At 43.5% G+C, this 18,063-nt stretch overlaps 2 protein-coding genes across 7 annotated transcripts in view; one reads left to right on the forward strand and one right to left on the reverse strand.

Moving 5' to 3' along the window:
• Positions 1–12,033, forward strand: part of LOC122725507 (very-long-chain enoyl-CoA reductase-like) — an 81,577-nt gene extending 69,544 nt beyond the window's left edge. For 3 of the 6 annotated variants that reach the window (XM_043962643.1, XM_043962646.1, XM_043962647.1), the window contains exons 8-13: positions 6,355–6,427; positions 6,554–6,597; positions 10,008–10,065; positions 11,063–11,151; positions 11,605–11,650; positions 11,806–12,033. In XM_043962643.1, the coding sequence (XP_043818578.1) occupies positions 6,355–6,427; positions 6,554–6,597; positions 10,008–10,065; positions 11,063–11,151; positions 11,605–11,650; positions 11,806–11,933 (438 nt within the window). In that variant the 3' untranslated portion in view covers positions 11,934–12,033. Of the gene's footprint in view, positions 1–6,354; positions 6,428–6,553; positions 6,598–10,007; positions 10,066–11,062; positions 11,152–11,344; positions 11,503–11,604; positions 11,651–11,805 lie in introns of those variants that run through there. The other 3 variants (XM_043962645.1, XM_043962644.1, XR_006352740.1) reach the window with 3 other exon arrangements.
• Positions 11,835–18,063, reverse strand: part of ABCA4 (ATP binding cassette subfamily A member 4) — a 176,384-nt gene continuing 170,155 nt past the window's right edge. The window contains exons 48-51 of the mRNA XM_043962651.1: positions 16,457–16,706; positions 14,883–14,969; positions 14,479–14,554; positions 11,835–11,968 (exon numbers count right to left, since the gene is read on the reverse strand). Of these exons, the coding sequence (XP_043818586.1) occupies positions 14,504–14,554; positions 14,883–14,969; positions 16,457–16,706 (388 nt within the window). The 3' untranslated portion in view covers positions 11,835–11,968; positions 14,479–14,503. The remainder of the gene's footprint in view (positions 11,969–14,478; positions 14,555–14,882; positions 14,970–16,456; positions 16,707–18,063) is intronic.

Below are 18,063 nucleotides of genomic sequence, written 5' to 3' on the forward strand. Positions count from 1 at the left end.
CAACTCTTCAAAGTCATCTTGGTTAAAAACTGAAGAGGTTGGGGTGGCTAGGTGGCGCAGTGGATAGAGCACTGGCCCTGGAGTCAGGAGTACCTGAGTTCAAATCTGGCCTCAGACACTTAACACTTATTGGCTGTGTGACCCTAGGCAAGTCACTTAACCCCAATTGCCTCACTAAGAAACAAAAAAAACCAACAAAAACAAAACTGAAGAAGTTTCAAAAACCTTGTCTTTTATTAGCTTAAGAGCCATGTGGTAGTGGTTTTTGTTTTGTTTTTGCGGGGCAATGGGGGTTAAGTGACTTGCCCAGGGTCACACAGCTAGTAAGTGTCAAGTGTCTGAAGCCGAATTTGAACTCAGGTCCTCCTGAATCCAGGGCCAGTGTTTTATCCACTGCACCACCTAGCTTCCCCCACCATGTGGTGTTGTTAAAGGGCACCAAATGAGAAGTCAGAGGGTCTAGATTTGAATCCCAGCTCTGACACTGACTCTGTGATCATGGCCAAGTCACTTTATCGCTCTGGGCCCCAGTGGTCTCATCTGTACAATGAGGGAGTTGAACTATTAATCCACCAGTACTTATCAGTTTCCACATCTGTAAAATGGACATGTAATCATACTTACTTCGCAGGGTTGTGGTGAGGTTCAAATGACATAAAAATCCTAAAGCGCTCAGCACATATATAAAGGTTATATAAATATTAGCTATTGTCATTAAGTACCTACTGCGTGTCAAGTACTGTGGTAGGTACTGAGGATACAAATGTAATGAATAAAATAATTCCTAATTCAAGGACCTTAAATTCTAGTGGAAAGAGGGATAGGTCTGGACTCAGTGCCTGGGTTCTGCTATGACTTACCCATGTGACCTTAGACAAGTCAATTAACTTCTCTAAGCCTGTTTTCCCATCTGCAAAATGAGAGGGTTGTAACAGTGTATCTCTAAAGTAGCTTTAAATCTCTCATCTTTGGGGAGGCAACATGGCCCAGAAGAAAGAACACTGGTTCCAATCCCACTCTTTGCCACTTACAACCCCTGTGACCCTCAAACAAGACACTTAGCTTTATTGGGTTTCAGTTTCTCTTCTGTAGGATGAGGTGACTAGATGGAGGCTTCTTCCAGCTCTGGATCTAAGATCTGTGCATAATTATGTAAAAGACTTTGTAACATGTTTACTAATATAATTTATTGTTATTGTCACCATCAGGTGAATCATTTTCTGCCTTTTTTTTTTTTTTTGCAATAGGGCATTCCTTTAACAAAGGATCTGTTGGTTGGGGTCAGCACATAATTGAGCACCCCATTCCTGTTTTGGCCTTTTTCCTCAGGCTGGACTGGCTTAGAATTCTAACCTGGAGCTCTCCACTACACCAAACCCTTTTTATCGCCACCAAGAGATATGCAATTTATAAAGCTGATAAGTCACCTTTGTTCTTCACCTTTAAAAGAAGCAACAGCTCTTGGTATAGCAACAAAAGAATTCCTTTGCTTGCAAGTTACTCAGGAATATGGAATTATTAACCCAATTATTAACAGAACAGAATATTCGGTTAACAGAATTACCAAATTAACAGATGAATGGGATCATCAAATTTCAGAGTAGCCATCTCATCAGCTCACACAGTGGTGTACTTAAGGTTCACAATAGCCAGCTGGTAAATTTTCAATGTGAGCATTTATTTACACCTTGGAAATCAGCAGATTAGAGCTTGATTTATTGTTCTATTGATTGTCTAGATTTAAGAAAGAAATGGCAGAAGTGTGAGTAATTCAGATTAATCTTTTTGTTTGTTTGTTTGGTTTTTTCAAATTAATCTTAAAAGTGTGTTCTTTATACATTTTTTTGGAGGCTCGGTTCCTAAACACTAACACACCCCCGAGTCCAACTCATACTTTTTTTTTGGTGAGGCAATTGGGGTTAAGTGACTTGTCCAGGGTCACACAGCCAGTAAGTGTTAAGTATCTGAGGTTGGATTTGAACTCAGGTCCTCCTGACTCCAGGGCCGGTGCTCTATCCATTGTACCATCTAGTTGCCCCCCTACTCAATTATTTTCAAGTATGAGTTGGGGAGCAGCTAGGTGGCGCAGTGGATAGAGCACCGGCCCTGGAGTCAGGAAGTCCTGAATTCAAATCCGGCCTCAGACACTTAACACTTACTGGCTGTGTGACCCTGGGCAAGTCACTTAACCCCAATTGCCTCACGCCAAAAAAAAAAAAAAAAGCAGTACCCATTAAAGAGACACAAGATGGTGGCTCTTTCCAGAGGCTGGCTGTACTAACCCCAGCTAGCTCTGCCTGTCCTTTTCTGACTTGCATCAGGCTGCCAAACTGCCTCCCGTTTCCCAGTCCATTAGCTACTTGGGCTCATTTCCTGAAGGGATCTCTCACTGCCAACACTGCGTGGGTGTTTTCCTCCAGTCCCAGCAAGTTTATTTTTTTGAAAATTCTTGAAGCGGGTAACAGCCACAGCAAACATTAAAAAACTCTCAAAAAACAATAGTCACTGTTTGCTTAGGAAATGCCGTTGGCTACCTCGAATTGAGTTTTGGAAAGGAAAGAAGCCTATAAAAATTCCTGGTTGCCATCACCTCCAGTTACCCTTGTCTGGGCCAATACCTGGGTTTCAGAGGGTTTGTAAAGACATTTAAGATGGGGGAGAGAGGAGGTCTTAAAAAACTGGTATATGTTTTTATGCCAAACTGACCACAACCTACAAGAGCCCTTTCTGAGGTTTCCTCCTTAAAACTCTTTGGTCCTCTTACTTTCGGTCTGGAATGGATAAAGTTCAACTATTTTCCTATTTCTCTGTGTCTCTGTGTCTCTATATCTCTCTCTGTCTTTGTCTCTGTCTGTCTGTCTCTGTCTCTCTTTTGTCTCTGTCTCTTTCTCTGTCTCTCTCCATCTCTGTCTCTGTCTCTCTCTTGTCTCTGTCTCTGTCTCTGTCTCTCTGTCTCTCTCTCTCTCTCTCTCTCTCCCTCCCTCCCTCTCTTGCTCTTGCTCTCTCTCAACTTTGAAATACCAGATAAGTATAGAAGGGAAAACATACCAAGATTCCCTCAGTGAACTCAAGTTACCAGGTCTAAAAATCACGGATAATAGGATGATAATGATAGCTAGCATTTATGTACCAGGCACTGTATTAAGCGCTTTTCATAAATTTTATCTCACTGGATCCTCACAAGAACTCCGGGAGGTAGTGGCTATTGTTATCTTCATTTTTTACAGATGAGCACCCTGAGGCAGAGATCATGAAGCCGGTAAGTATCTGAGGTCACATTCGAACTCAGGTCTTCCTGACTCCAGGCTAAGCACTCTATGCACTATGGTGCCACCTAGCTGCTAATGTAGTGGATAGAGCTAGCTATATGGTCCTGGACCTGTAGAACAGAGCTCAGGACTTGTACCTGGACGGGAACAGTTTAATTTGACCATATTCCAGTGCGCATGGAGGGAGGAGTATGAGACACTTCTAGTAGACATTCATCTCTTGGTTCTGAGATGAGGTAGAAAAAGGAGGCAACCCCAGATTGTGCAGGAAGCAAGGTGGTGAGGTAGGTAAAGTGCCAGGCCTGGAGTCAGGAAGACTCATCTTCCTAAGTTCAAATCTGGCCTCACTTACCAGCTGTGGCAAGTCACTTAACCCTGTTTGCCTCAGTTTCCTCAACTGTAAAATGAGCTGGAGAAGGAAATGGCAAATCACTCCAGTGTCTTTGCCAAGAAAACCCCAAATAGAGTCATGAAGAATTGGACATGACTGAAATGGCTGAACAACGACCATCAGTTTATGCTGGGTCCTAAAATTCGATTCAGTCCAACAAACATCTACTAAATTCCTACCATATGCAAGGTACTATGCTAGGCATTAGGGTTCCAAAAACAAAAAGAAAGAGTCCCTGCTTTCAGGAAGCTTACATTCGCCATGTAAATAGATAGGTAAATTCAGTATAATTTGAGAAGGGAAAGAGCAATGGCAATTAGGGGGAATCTGTGAGGTTTCCCTTGGGAGTTGGCACCTGAATGAAGGAGCTAAGGATTCTGAGAGAAGGTGAGGGTGAAGTACTCTGGCTTCATTAAATCTTCTCTCTGCTTCTAAGTTCCATTTAACCTATAACCACTCACTCACCTGCCTACTGGACCCATCTCACTGCTATTAACTACCCATCTTCCCCTTGGGCACCTCCATTCCCCACAATGTTAAATCTTGAGTTAACAAACCCAACCGGATAAGAATGTGTATTGGAAACAACAGCTTTGCTAAAGGAGAAATCTACCAATATTTCCTAGCCTTCCCACTCTTGTCCCAGACCAAGCTGATGAAATATTTAGTAGGAGGGTTGGCAAAGTTCTAGAAAGGATAAACAAAATGAAATTAAAACTCTGGAATAGACTCTTAAAGAAAGCCGTGTTTTTTCACTTATTTAAACATTCAATGAATATTGACTATCTAATATACATATTGTGTTGCGCTGTGGGTAATAATATCATTAATGTAATATAGTAATAGCTAGCATTTATAGAGTTCTTTAAGGTTTGCAAAGTGCTTTACAACTATTATTTCATTTTAGTCTCACAACAAGCCTGGGAGGTAGGTAATATTATTACATATTATAGATATATAATAATCATATATGTGTGTATATATGTGTGTGTATATGTGTATGTATGTGTATGCAGACTCTGAGAGAGAGTGAGGCTGACAAGGTTGTGCTATTCTGCTTCACTTCAATGCAATTCACCCATAGGCTAAGACATCACCCTGTAATGTCATTGGTTCTCTTTAAAAAGGAAGGATGAACAACAATAACATATATAAATACATACACATATATATGTAACACACATATATGATATTTATCTGTGTCTGTCTGTCTATCTATCTATCTATTTATCTATCTATCTATTCATCATGCAGCCAGCTGGTACAGTGGATAGAGTGCTGAGCCTGGAATCAGGAAGACCTGAGTTTACATCTGACCCCAGATACTTAATAGCTGTATAAGCCTGGGCAAGTCGCTTAATCTCTATTTACCTCAGTTTCCTCAACTATAAAATGAAAATCAAATAATATAATATTTGTAAGGACCTTAGCACACAGTCTAGCATATAGTAGGTGCTATATAAATGCCCACTCTTTTCCCTCCCTTATTGTCCCCATTTTATAGATGAGGAAACTGAGACAGACAGGTCAAATGACTTACTCAGGTCACTCAGCTAGTGAATGTCTGAATCTGGATTTAAACTCAGCTCTTCTTTTTTCTTTTTTTTTTGTGAGGCAATTGGGATTAAGTGACTTGCCCAAGGTCACACAGCTAGTAAGTGTCAAGTGTTTGAGGCCAGATTTGAACTCAGGTCCTTCTGACTCCAGGGCCCGTGCTCTATCCACTGTACCACCCAGCTGCCCTCAGTTCTCCTTAACTCCAGAAGTCAGTTAGGTGCTCTTTTTTTTATCACCTAGTTGTTTCATATTAAATATTATATTATATCATATTGTACTATACTATATTATATTGTATTGTACTGTACTATACTATACTATATTATATTATCACAACAATGGCACGTGGCCCCTATTCTCCTGTAGGTCATAATAGATCTCTAAAACTATTTTATAGTACTATAGAGAATTATATGCTATGGTTGGAGAAAAGAGACAGTGGGACCTTAGTGGAAAGGAGGCTGATTCTGGTGCCTGAAGACCTGAGTTCAAGTTCCAACTTTGTTATTTATGATAGATCACTTTGCAATTACATTTATATAGTACTTTAAAAGATTTTCCTTATAATAGCTTTGGGAGGTAGGTCGTGCAGATATCATTATTGCCAGTTTAGAGATGGGGTTTTGAGAGGGTTAGTGACTTCCTTGTGTCCATTCTCCCTTCTTAAGTGTCAGAGGCAAGATTCGAATTCAGGTCTCCTGACTTCAATGGCCTACCCACTATCTTTTACCTCTTGGGACTGCAGTTTCCTCCTCTATAAAATAAGAAGTCTGGACTAGATGGCTTTCAGCGGGTGAGACTCCCTACCTACAATGATTGTGGATGACTTTTCTAGCTTCCAGGACCTTTAACTGGCTTGGTTAAAGTTCTTGTGTACTGGAAGCATGCTCTTAACCAGTCATCCCTAATGTTCCTGCCCAAGAACAGCCGAGGTGATGTTGTCTCAGTGGTGTAATGACCAGCCTAAGGGACCTGAGCCCTTGGTTTTTAAGGTGCTCCCTGCCTCGTAGTGGAAAGCAACCACCTGAGATGGGGTTCCCAGGGAGAAGTTTACCAGCCTCTTTGCTTAGAGGAAGGTGGCTGGGCTTTGACACTTGAAAACTAAAATTGAAATAAGAACAATGACTTATTTTCCAGAATTGCTTCTTTTACTGGGGATTTGCTGCTTGGCTTGCTTATTACATCAATCATCCTCTTTACACGCCTCCTTGTAAGTAACAAAATGGCCCTCAGTTCATATCGTTTCTGCATTTCCCTCTGGTGGCTTTGTAATTAACTCTCCTGTTTTTTCCCTTTTTTCTTGTTGTTTTGTTTTGTCTGTTCTATTGGTGTGTAGCCTACGGACAAAAGCAGATCAATTTTTCTCTGATCACCTTTCTGGTAGGTCTTTTATGTTGGACTTTTCCCTGGCACATAAACTTTCAAATAATTCACATTTGTATAGTGTGTTAAGAACTTTTATCACAATGAGCTACTCAGCACAAGTATTACCTTCCCCATTTTATTGATGAGAAAATGGAGACTTCAAGGGGTTAAGAACCTTGTGTATGCTCATAGAACTAGAGTCTGGGGTAAATTAGAATCCCAGGTCTTCCCAAATCCAAGCCCATTGCTCTATCCACTGTACCATCCTGCCTCTCTTCCTGTTTGGTAGGGTTATCTTGGGACAAGTAATTATAGCTAGGTGGTGCAGTGGATATAGAGTGCTGGGCCTGGAGTCAAGAAGACTCATCTTCCTGAGCTCAAATCCAGCCTCAGACACTTCCCAGCTGTGTGACCCTAAGAAAGTCACTTCATCCTGTTTGCCCCAGTTTCCTCATCTGTAAAGTGAGCTGGAGAAGGAAATGGCAAACCACTCTGGTATCTTTGTCAAGAAAACCCCAAATGGAGTCACTGAAATGACTGGACAACAACAACAAATGTCTGAAAAGGTTAGTCAACTAGTCAATAAATATTTATGAAGCATCTATGTGCCAGGTTTGGTGCTAAGTGCTAGGGATGCAAAGAAAGTCAAAAGGCAGTCCTTGAATTGAGCTTTAATTAGAAATTAAGACTGTATGGTGTCAGACTATTCAGGGGTCAACAAATAGATCAATTGAGGTTGGAATTTAGAGTGTGTCAAGGAGAATAATGTAAAATAAAGAGGTTGAATCCTGATGATCTTTAAATCCTATGATCCTATAAGCCTATAGGTGAGAAGTGATTACTTAATTTGATCACCTTAGTCATCTTAATAATTGATGGGAACTGGTGTCAAGTGGAGTTGACCTAGCACTGGCTACCTCTTGTGAAGCTGGGACTTAGGGCCAAAGGCAGAGATAAAGAATGTGGTTTTGTTTTTCTTAATTTCTCAAGGGGAGGGAATGGGAAAGAGGAGGGAAGAGGGAGATAATCAGGCCTGAAAATAAAATAAAACTCAATTTTTAAAAAGCATGAAATCAATCCTCTAGATGGCTAATAATGAAAGAAACACAAATTAAAATAATTTTGTGGTTCCACTTCACATCCATCAGGATGGCAAAGATAACTTGATAATAAAAGAGGAAAACATTGAATGTTGGAGAGGCTGCTGAAAAAGATACATTAGTGTTCTGTTGTTAGAGCTGTGGATTGGTCCAGACATTCTGGAAAGTGATATAGATTATACCCAGAAAATTACCAAACTACACCCTTTGACCCAGCTATACCTAAAAGAAATTAAAGAAAGAGAAAAAGGACCCATGTGTACAAAGATATCCATACAAGTGCTTTTGTGGTAGTCAAGCACTTAAAACTGAGGGGATGTTTTGTTGGGGAATGACTAAGCAAACCGTGGTCTATGAACGTCACGGAATATTATTGTGCCATGATAAATAATAAAATGGATAGTTTAAAAAAAGGTTTGGTTACCAGTTGGCCAAGTGTCAGGAGCTAGATGAGAGTGCTTCCAATTCCTTTAGCAGAAAAGAAGTTAGCTAGTAGTTCCCTGGCTTATAAATGACTACTTCAAGTGGTGAGAAACCAAGGGAATCCAAAGAACTCTCCAGGATGATGACTGAAAAGTCCATGTATTCTCAGTCCTCACTGATGGGCGCTTTCCTCCATTTCTCTGTCTGACATCTACAGACACAGCAATCATTAGAAAACAAAATATTGCCTTTGGTTTTCCAGGCTTGTCATGCAGATTGACAATGATGGGATCATAGGTCCAGAGCTGGAAGGGGCCCTGGACAGGATGTAATCTTTACCCCTTATTTCACAGAGGTAGAAACTGTGGCCCATTGAAGTGACTTGTGTGACATCCCTCAGGAGAGAGGGAGCAGAGCTGGGCTTCAAATCCCATTCCCTGACTCCATACTCTTTCTGCTATACCATACTAACCCCTCATATACATATATTTTATTGTGTTGGGGTACAATGGGCTAGACTGTCTGGTTTCCCTTTCAGAATCTTTCCTGGGTTGGTTTTTGTGGTTTTGGGGGGGGGGAGGTGGAGGGGACATCAAGCTCTATTAACCACTTAATCATGAAAGAGCTCTTGAATATCAGGAATTTTTAACCTTTTGGGGAGTATGTATCCCTTCGAGGGTCCTTTGGAACTCCTCTCACAGGTCAGGATAATACCTTTAAATGCATAAAGTAAAATACATAGCGTTATAAAGAAAACCAATTATATTGAAATTCAGCTGTCAAATTATTTTTTAAATGGGTTTACCAGCTTCAGGTTAAGAACACCAGCAAGATTCACCCCTATGTTCTTGGGGCAGTTAGGTAGTGCAGTGGATAGAGCATCTGGCCTGGAGTCAGAATACACCTGAGTTCAAATCTATCCTTAGATACCTACTAGCTGGGACAGCTAGGTGGCGCAGTGGATAAAGCACTGGCCCTGGATTCGAGAGGACCTGAATTTAAATTTGGCCTCAGACACTTGACACTTACTAGTTGTGTGACCCTGGGCAAGTCACTTAACCCTCATTGCCCTGCCCCAAAAAAAAAAAAAAGTAAGTAAAGCTACCTACTAGCTGTGGCAAGTCATTTAACCTCTGTTTGCCTCAGTTTCCTCATCTGCAAAATGGGGGTGATAATAGCAACTACCTCCTAAGGTATCATAATAAATTAATATCAGACAATAATTTTAAAGTACTTAGTATAGTTCCTGGCATCATGCTGCTGCTACTCCTCCTCCTCCTCCTCCTCCTCCTCCAACTACTACTATTCTGTACTCCAATGTTCTTTGGTCTGTTATCGTAATTGAAGATTGTTGGTGTCTTTAAGTTCCATGAAATGGAACTCATTTAAACTCGCCAGGCTCCTGGACAGAGAAGACTTTTGATAGTTCTCTAACCCTTTCTCCTCACCTGAGAAATCAGATGAACGTTCCTGCTGTTGAAGGGGATGGAGGGGAAAGTTGACTTGATGTGTTTCCTGGATTGTATTTAGAATTAGACCAAAGGAACTTTTTCTTTATTCTCTGAAAATGTTCTTAAGTTATCAGGGTGGGAGAGGCAGCTTGGTGTCAAGGGGAGAGAGAGCTGGCTTCAGAGTCAGGCAGTCCTGGATTCCAGCATTACCTCAGATCACATTCTAGCTGTGGGAACCTGGACATGTCATTTCCCAGGGCCCCAGACAACTCTCAAAGCCTAAGCTACCCATCAGTTTGTGTGCTGAATCACTCTGGTACAGGAGTTTTCTCCCTGGAGGTTCCCATGGACAATGAAATCATAGGTCCAATAAGAAAAAACTGTACATAATAGGGTTAGAAAAAGTATAGCAGAAATATGTGTTACCATCTTTTTATGTCTTTTAATGTAGTTATGTGAAGCTGGAAACTTTTCAATCCATGTGGAACTCAATAACCTGAGAGGAAATGGTGAGTGCTGATTTATTTTCTCTGTTTTTACTGTCATGGTTTAGGAGTTATGATAAAAAGGAGACTAACAACCATCACTATTTTTTTTTTTTTTTTGCAGGCAATGGGGGTTAAGTGACTTGCCCAGGGTCACACAGCTAGTATGTGTCAAGTGTCTGAGGTCGGATTTGAACTCAGGTTCTCCTGACTCCAGGGCTGGTGCTTTAACCACTGCGCCACCTAGCTGCCCCAACAACCATCACTATTAGCCACTCTTGGCTCATAGTAGGCTTAATATACGTTGTTGCCTGCCTGAGATACCCTGGATTTGGAACCAACATTGAAGGATAATAGGTTAAGAGTCTCCATTGATACTCTTTGCCCAACCCATCCATGTCTGAATATGTTCTTCTGTCAGATAAAGAACTGAATATGGTAGCATGATGAACTTGGGTTCAAATCCTACAGCAGGCACCTACTAGCTGTGTGTCTGTGGGCAAGTCCTTTATCCTCACTGTGCCTTTGTCCCCTCCATAAACAAGGGGAAGGGGGGGGATGAACTTGATGGCCTCAAAAAAGATCCCTTCCAACTCTAGTCCCTGAGCCTATGATTGAGTCAAGTAAACAAGCATTTGTACTGTACTGAGGTAAGGCACCAAGGATTGTTCCACTCATCGCCCCAAAGCTAACAGTCCTCAGGTACCTCCCTGTGGGTCTGGTGTTCCTCAGGGCTCTGGTGTCCACTGATGTGTGAGGTCCATGTAACCAAAAGTTTCATGGGAATCTCTATGGCCACTCTTGAAGACAACCTCTGGATGCAAAAACTCTTGGCTTTCCCTCCCCAGGGCTGAGTTGCAAGCAGCTCATCAAAGTCCACTGGAAAACTGAGCATTTACACCTCAGAGATCAGCCAACACTAGAAATCAGGGCTTGGTTTATTGTTTTGTTGAATGGGATGAAGAGAATGTTGACTGCATAGGCTGGTTGGGCTGACTAGACCGCTCTTTTACATCCTCAGGACCAAAGACCCGTCGAATCCCCTACCCAACCAAGAATCCATTCACATGGCTCTTCTTCTTTGTCTCCTGCCCTAACTACACCTATGAGGTATGTAAGCCAGTGGGCAGGGAAAGCTTAGGGAAGGAAGGGGTAGCCGTGTTGGATTCAGATGATGCCTCTGAGCAGACTCTGTCCTTGGAGGGCTATCACTAAGGAGCAGAAGTGGCATGGAGGATCTGGGCTAGTTCAGGCGCTCTCTCCTGCCCCTTCGTCACCGCCCCCTCATGCACAATTTTGCCAGGACTAGCAGGGACGTGATGCTACAAGCAGGGGTGTGAGAAGCCACAGATTCATTCCTCATCAAGGAAATCAAAAAAGGCAGACATCTCATCTGCGGTGGATACATACACTTTTTATTCTCTTTTGGAAAACAAAGAACCACATAGATCAGCTTAAAGAGTGAACAGGTCCTATGCTACTGTCAGCTGGCATGTTTGTTAGTAGGGGAGGTCTGGACCTCTGCTCTGGATGAGAGGTGTTCCTGTGTCTGTTTGGCTGCAGGTGGGGGCCTGGATCAGCTTCACCATCATGACTCAGTGTGTCCCAGGTGAGTCTGCGGGGTTTCTTCTCCAAAAGGGGTCCTATTGTAGCCCTGTGCATGCCTCCAGGGAGCCTGACACCAGATGACACGGATTTCTTCTTTTTCTCTTTTTCTTTCTTCCTCTCTCTCTCTTCCTTCCTTTCTTTTTGTTGTTGCTACAGTGGGATTATTCACGCTGGTTGGCTTCATTCAGATGACAATCTGGGCAAAGGACAAACACTGTACTTACGTCAGAGAGTTCAAGGACTACCCAAGCCTCAGGATGCCAATCATTCCTTTCTTGCTGTAGGAAGCAAGCAGCGATGTGTGGGCACTTCAGCAGACCTAGGGACAGAAAAGTAAACATTGGAGCCCTGGTCTTCTGGGTTTTCTCAAAAAAAAAAAAAAGAGCAGTGACTTTTCCATTTTTAAAGTTAATCGATTGGCAATAATTTTCTTAAAGACAGCTAAACCAAGGCACTGGGTGGGGTCTGCCAGCACTCCAAAGGAATAGAATATTCTCTTCTCCTCACCTGCCAAGGAAGGAAGCCCAGACTGTGCTCCTCTTAGGGTCCCTTGCAGTGTTCAAACCCTTCCTGTAATTCTATGTCTATGTGTATTCACAAACACACACGCCTTCCTTTCTGCACACATACGTGCGTATTAAAAGGTAACACATCCCTATGATATTTTCAGCTGGGAAGGGTTTTGTTGTTTTTTTTCCAAGTGTGTTTTGGGAGTTTTGGTAAGTGGTGGTTCTCTTTTTGTTAGTTTCTTTCTAAGCCCAGGCAAGTTATCGTAATCTTCCTGTTTAGGGAAACACCCATAATTCAGGACGTCTTCAAGGGATGATGTTTGATAATTTCTTAAAGAGATGGCTTGTGTCTGAAGAGCAGCACAGAAGCTTAGCGGGGGGGGGGGGGTGGGGGGGTCTAGTTTATAAATGGGACGGGTCCTCTGAGTCCTGTGGTGTTACCTGGGAGGTAACATTCAGTGCCACCTTCTCTAAGCCTCACTCATGCAGATGTGGCAGCCAATGTTATTTTTTCAGCTGACAAGGAAATACTATGTATGGCCTCTGTCAGTGGGATAGGTACCATGACGTATGGGTGGAAGGGGCAAGGAAAAACAGAGAGGTAGAGAGGTGTAGTTAGTCAACCAACACCTAGCTATCTGAGTTGGAAGGACAGAGCCTGGACCCATCCAGACAGAACGTGTTTATCCCATTTATGTAGTCCAATCACCTGTCACCTTAAGAAGAAACCTTTCCCTATACTATATTTAGGACTGAGAATATAATGGCATGAGTCCTGTCACATGGATTAACCAATGCTGGAGCCATCTCTGTTACTGGGGAAAGTGGATAATTTGACCTAATGGGTCTCAGGCACAGATTGGAGCAGCTCACGATTCTGGAAGGTCCAGGTCATAGACATTCAATTATTAACCCATTTAAAATGTTGCTGATTGACTCGATCATCTACATGACCCTCGATCTGTTTTCATAAAACAAGCTGGGATGAAACCAAAGGATCTTCATCCTTCTGGATGTTGCCCAGGGTCGTGTTCTCAGCAAGGTTTTTAAATGTACTTGGTGAACCCATGCACTGATCTCTCAGCCCCTGTGCTCATAACCCACAGCCAGGCGGGAAGCCAGCCAGCCTCAGGACCCCCTGGGGCCCTGATGTTCTACCATCTGCTCAGGGGAAAGTTTTGAAGGTTTTCTATAAACCCGGGCAAGAAATTATCTCATCCTGGTTTGAGGGACATTTCAAAGGGGAAAAAAAAGTATTTTAGGGTCTCATAACACAAACTGGAAAATGTGATTGCTATTTATTCCACAACAGATTTATTTCCCTACGAGAGCTGTACAGAAAGATTTTTGCAACTCTTTGTAAAGATGACCTACATAATAAAGTCAGAGCTATGTTTTGAATTCTGAAGTCATTATGAAAACTCCAGGTAACAGCTATTGGGGCTGAAAGTCAATCAAGTCTCATGAGTCTTTGCACAGTGTAAAACACAAAGCAAAGTTTTTTGCTTCTTCAGTTTTTGCATACAAAAAGTCACATCTGGTTTCCCCAAAAGTCTAAATTTTTTGATGGGTACAAAGTGTCATACTCACAAAAGGGGGGAAATATTTGCATTACCTACCTCAAAAGGTTGTTGTTAAAAGGGTTAAAGAGCTACAGAAGGGTAAAGAACTATATAAATGTGAGTTATCATCATCATCGAGTCAGAGGGATGTGTAAAAACCCATGGCTAGCAAGACTTTACCTGAAGCCTAGCATTCCAGGGTTTGGGCATTCCTCTGCCCTTGGGTAGGGTCTGGGCAGAGTCATCTCTCCCAGATAACTGTTACTTCCTAAAGGCAGGCACTATTTCTCTTTTTGTCTTTGTATTCCAAACATCCAGCATGGGGCATTATACACAGTCGGTGCTTAATAAATGCTCATTGGGTTGAACTGGATTTATCAAAAGGAGCAAAAAACCCCAAAAAACTATCTGAGGGTAAGATTTTAATCAGTGAACAAAAAAGCATTTATTAAGTGCTTACTGTATAGCAGGTACTGTGCTAAACATGGGCTGTAGACCTGTGTGAGTTTGGGCAAGCCTTGGGCACCCCCCCCCACCCCCGCCAGGGCACAAGGGTGTCAGTCTAGATGTCATCATCCCTTCCAGCTAAATCTTTGGTCCTAAGATCTCACCCAGAAAAGAGCTTAGACAAGGAAAGGGTGCAAGTGCACTTGTTTTTGTCCTTCTTTCTAGGGGTTCTTCACCTGCGTCTGTGGATAGATTTCAGAGCGTCTGTGAACTTAGATGGGGAAAACAATGACATCTTGATTTTCACTAACCTCTAATTGAATCTCAGCATTTCATTCAATTATGAATGTAGGCACCCATCTGCAGGGATACACAGGCTTCATCAAACTGCAAAAGGTGTCCGTGATTTAAAAAAGAGAAGAAGTTTCAGAACCCCTGATTTAATGGGTGATTTCTAGCTAAAGGAAATGAGTGCCTGGGGACAACCCAGTCACTCCCTCTCTTTCCACTTCAGACCTACTGCGTGAATCTGGGTCTTGACGTATGCATGAGCTATTTCATTGCCCACAAGTGCTTCAAGTGGCCTCGTCTGGGTGGCTATACCCCTGTCACCCCGGGATCCAGCTAGGTGTGGAAGAGCTCTTTGGAGAGGCTGACCTGTCTGAGCAGAGGGCTTGCTCTATACACCGTCCTGGGAGGGAGGAGCTGGGGCTACCTTGGCATCTGGGATGGCTCCAGCTGCACGGGGGTGTAGGGGAAGGTCATCCTCTTCCGTCTGCTGCTTAGCAAAGTTCACAAATACCTGAGGGGAGGGGCGGGGGGAGACACAGGGGGAGGAGACAGAGCAATATGAAAACGTAAATGGAAACATTCTGAGAAATGGCCACCCGGTGGGCTTCCACAGCCCCTACAGGGTCTTCAGTTTAAAAGGTTTAGCTCTGTCTTTGTAGGGGTGGACAGCATGGTGCCATAGATCTAAGGTCTATATCTCAGGAGCCATACAGTTAGCACCACCCCCACCTCCCCATTACAAGTCACTTAATTCTCTGGGCCTCAGTTTCCTCATCTGTAAAACGAGCTCCCTCCCAGCTCTGGATCCATGATCCTATGTAATGATAATGGCTCACATTTATCTAAACACTTACTATGGGCCAGGCACCGTGCTAAATGTTTTAAAATAATTATCTCATTTGATCCTTACAACAAGCCTGGGAGGTAGGTACGATTATCACTACCATTTTACAGATGAGAAAGCTGAGGCAAACAGGTTAAGTGACTTACCCAGGACCACACCAGTTAGTAAATGTCCTGAGGCTGAAATTGAACTTGGGTATTCCTAGCTCCCAGCCTGGCACTCTAGCCATTGTACCACCTAGCTGCCTCAGAACAACCCTGGGAAGTAAGTGCTATTATTACCCTCATTTTACAGATGAAGAAACTGAGGCAAACAGGTTCAATGCCTTGGCCGAGGTCACACAAGTACTGGGGGCTGGAATGGTTCTCATGAAGATGACTTGTGCAATGGACCTGCCGAGTCCCCAGACACCTGTGCTCCACTAATATCTGCTTCTCATATTCTTCAGCTGAAACTGGGGTGGCTTCAGCAAAAGGATTTGGGAAGACTAAATGCATTTGTGGTCAGCTCTAAGGATGCAGCTTGGTCCAGTGAAAAGAGGACCGATGATGAACCTGAGTTCAAATTCTGCTCTGATGCTACCTGTGTGACCTTAGATACTTCTCTTAACTTTTCTGGTTCCCTTCTTCCTCATCTCTAAAGTAGCTGATTAAATCGGATGGCCTCTGGGGTCCAATCCAGCCTTAGGTCTGTGGTACTATGAACCCTGAGTAACATAGCTTAGTGGAAACAAGATCAGTTTGGGACATTCATCTCATTTTACTGTAAGCAAGTTGGGGACAAAACAAAATCCCCATCTTTTCCCACTGTGGGGCTGACTCTGGATCCCTGAGGTTTACAGAAAAATACAGGAAGGAGCCTGGGTACAAGTTGTCTGAGAGGGGTAAATGAGGAGAGACCCTTCAAGGGCTGCTTTGAGGATATGAATTGGAACAAACTCTACTCAATGTTAACTCTTTCCTAGTTACATTTGAATTTGGTTTGGGCTGCTCTTGGGAGTCCCGAGGATGGCGAAGTGCTTGCTACCCAGACTAGAGGACCCACAAGCCCCTTCTGTTTCTGGGGTCCTCTGTGCTTCTGTGTGAATTCTATAGCTGCCCCACTCTCCGCTTCTCTGATGGAGGCTTCTCTTTGGGCTCCCGGCCCAGACTTACTTGGTCCAGCGTGGTCTGTGTGACCGAGTATTCCTCAATGTACAGGCTGTCCTTGTTGGAGATGAGCAGCTGGAAGATCCTGGCTAGCGAAGAGGAGGAAATGCGGTACTGTAGCATGTTATAGTGTCGCTCTCTCTGCACGCTGTCTGGGAAGTTTGCCTGTAAGAACTGCTCGGCTGGGTTCAAGTCTGGGAGCAAGCCCACCTTGGGGGGCTTGATCTTCATGGTGACAATGTAGCCGTCCCCAAACCTAGGATGCAGACACAGGAGTGAAGTGCAGAAGGTGAGGCCAGAAGAAGGAGGGAGAGGAGGTTTCAATTTTTGGCTTGGGAGAAATCCCCCATCTGTCCTCACCCAAGAAGTCTAACAGAGTAGGGGGAAAGAGCGCTGAATAGTTGGCAGCTGGGTGATATGTGGATGGGGGGAGAATGCAGGACCTAGGGCCAGAAAGACCTGAGTTCAAATCCTACCTGACATATTTAGTCACTGGGCTATACTCAGTGCTACCTATATTATCATTATTACCTATATATTAGTGCTACCTATTATTATCATTTGGAACACTTCTTTGCCATGTGACCTTGGCCAAGTCCCTCAACCTTCCCTCTGTTGGGACAGTCTCCTCATTGGTAAAATGAGTCGGTTGAATGAGCTGGCCTCTGAGGGCTCTGCTAATTCTAGATCCCTGAACCTATGACCCGGGCTTTAATCCCGGCTCTGCAACAATGGAAAGTTCATTTAACCTCCCTGGGCCTCGGTTTCCTCCCCTGTAAAATGAGCAGGAGGGATCAGCTGGCCTCTGAGGTCCTTCCGATCTCAAGGGTCATTGAGTCCACCCTCTCACTTTACAGATGAGGAAGCTGGGGTGCAGAGCGGTTCAGCAATTTGCCCAGGGTCACACAGCTAGGGAGGAGCCACTCTGGGACTTGAAGCCTGCTTCTCTGACCTCAAATTCCGTACCCTTTCCATTCCCCCAAGCAGATTCTCTGAGCTCCTTGAAGGCAGGGGTTCCTGCTGCTTACACTTGACAGATGCTGAGCGTCACCGAGGCCATAAGAAAGGACCAGAAGTACTCAGCTACAGGTCAAGCACTGATTCTGTGTATGTGGTTCCCCTGGCTCCTTACTCTTGTGTTGGGAGGGGTTGGGAAAGACTTTCTGTAGAAGATGCATTTTGGTTAGGACTTGAAGGAAGCCCAGAAGCCAGTAGGCAGAGCAAAAAAGCTCTCTCTCCTCTCCCAGACACTGTGGCCAATTCCTCAATCATCGCTTTTTTCACCAGAGAAGAGCCTTATGCTTGAACACAGGCTGACAAATTCAGGGCAAGTCTGCGGGCATTTATGGTAAAGTCCTACTATGTCATTCAGTTAATTGACAAGCATTTTGTAAGTTCCTACTATGTGCCAGGCCCTTTGCTTTGGGCTGGGGATGCAAATACAGAAAGGAAGCAGTCCGTGGCTTCCAAGAGTTTACTTTCCATGGGTGAGATTTAACATACACATAGACAAAAAACACAAGGCTGATATCACACATAGTCTTGTATACAAAGTGATTTGGGTGGCTGACTGAGGGCTGGAAGCAAAGCTTTGGCCTATTCCTTATCCCTGA

The sequence above is a fragment of the Dromiciops gliroides genome, chromosome 4, assembly GCF_019393635.1.
Source record: "Dromiciops gliroides isolate mDroGli1 chromosome 4, mDroGli1.pri, whole genome shotgun sequence".
Taxonomy (NCBI): domain Eukaryota; kingdom Metazoa; phylum Chordata; class Mammalia; order Microbiotheria; family Microbiotheriidae; genus Dromiciops; species Dromiciops gliroides.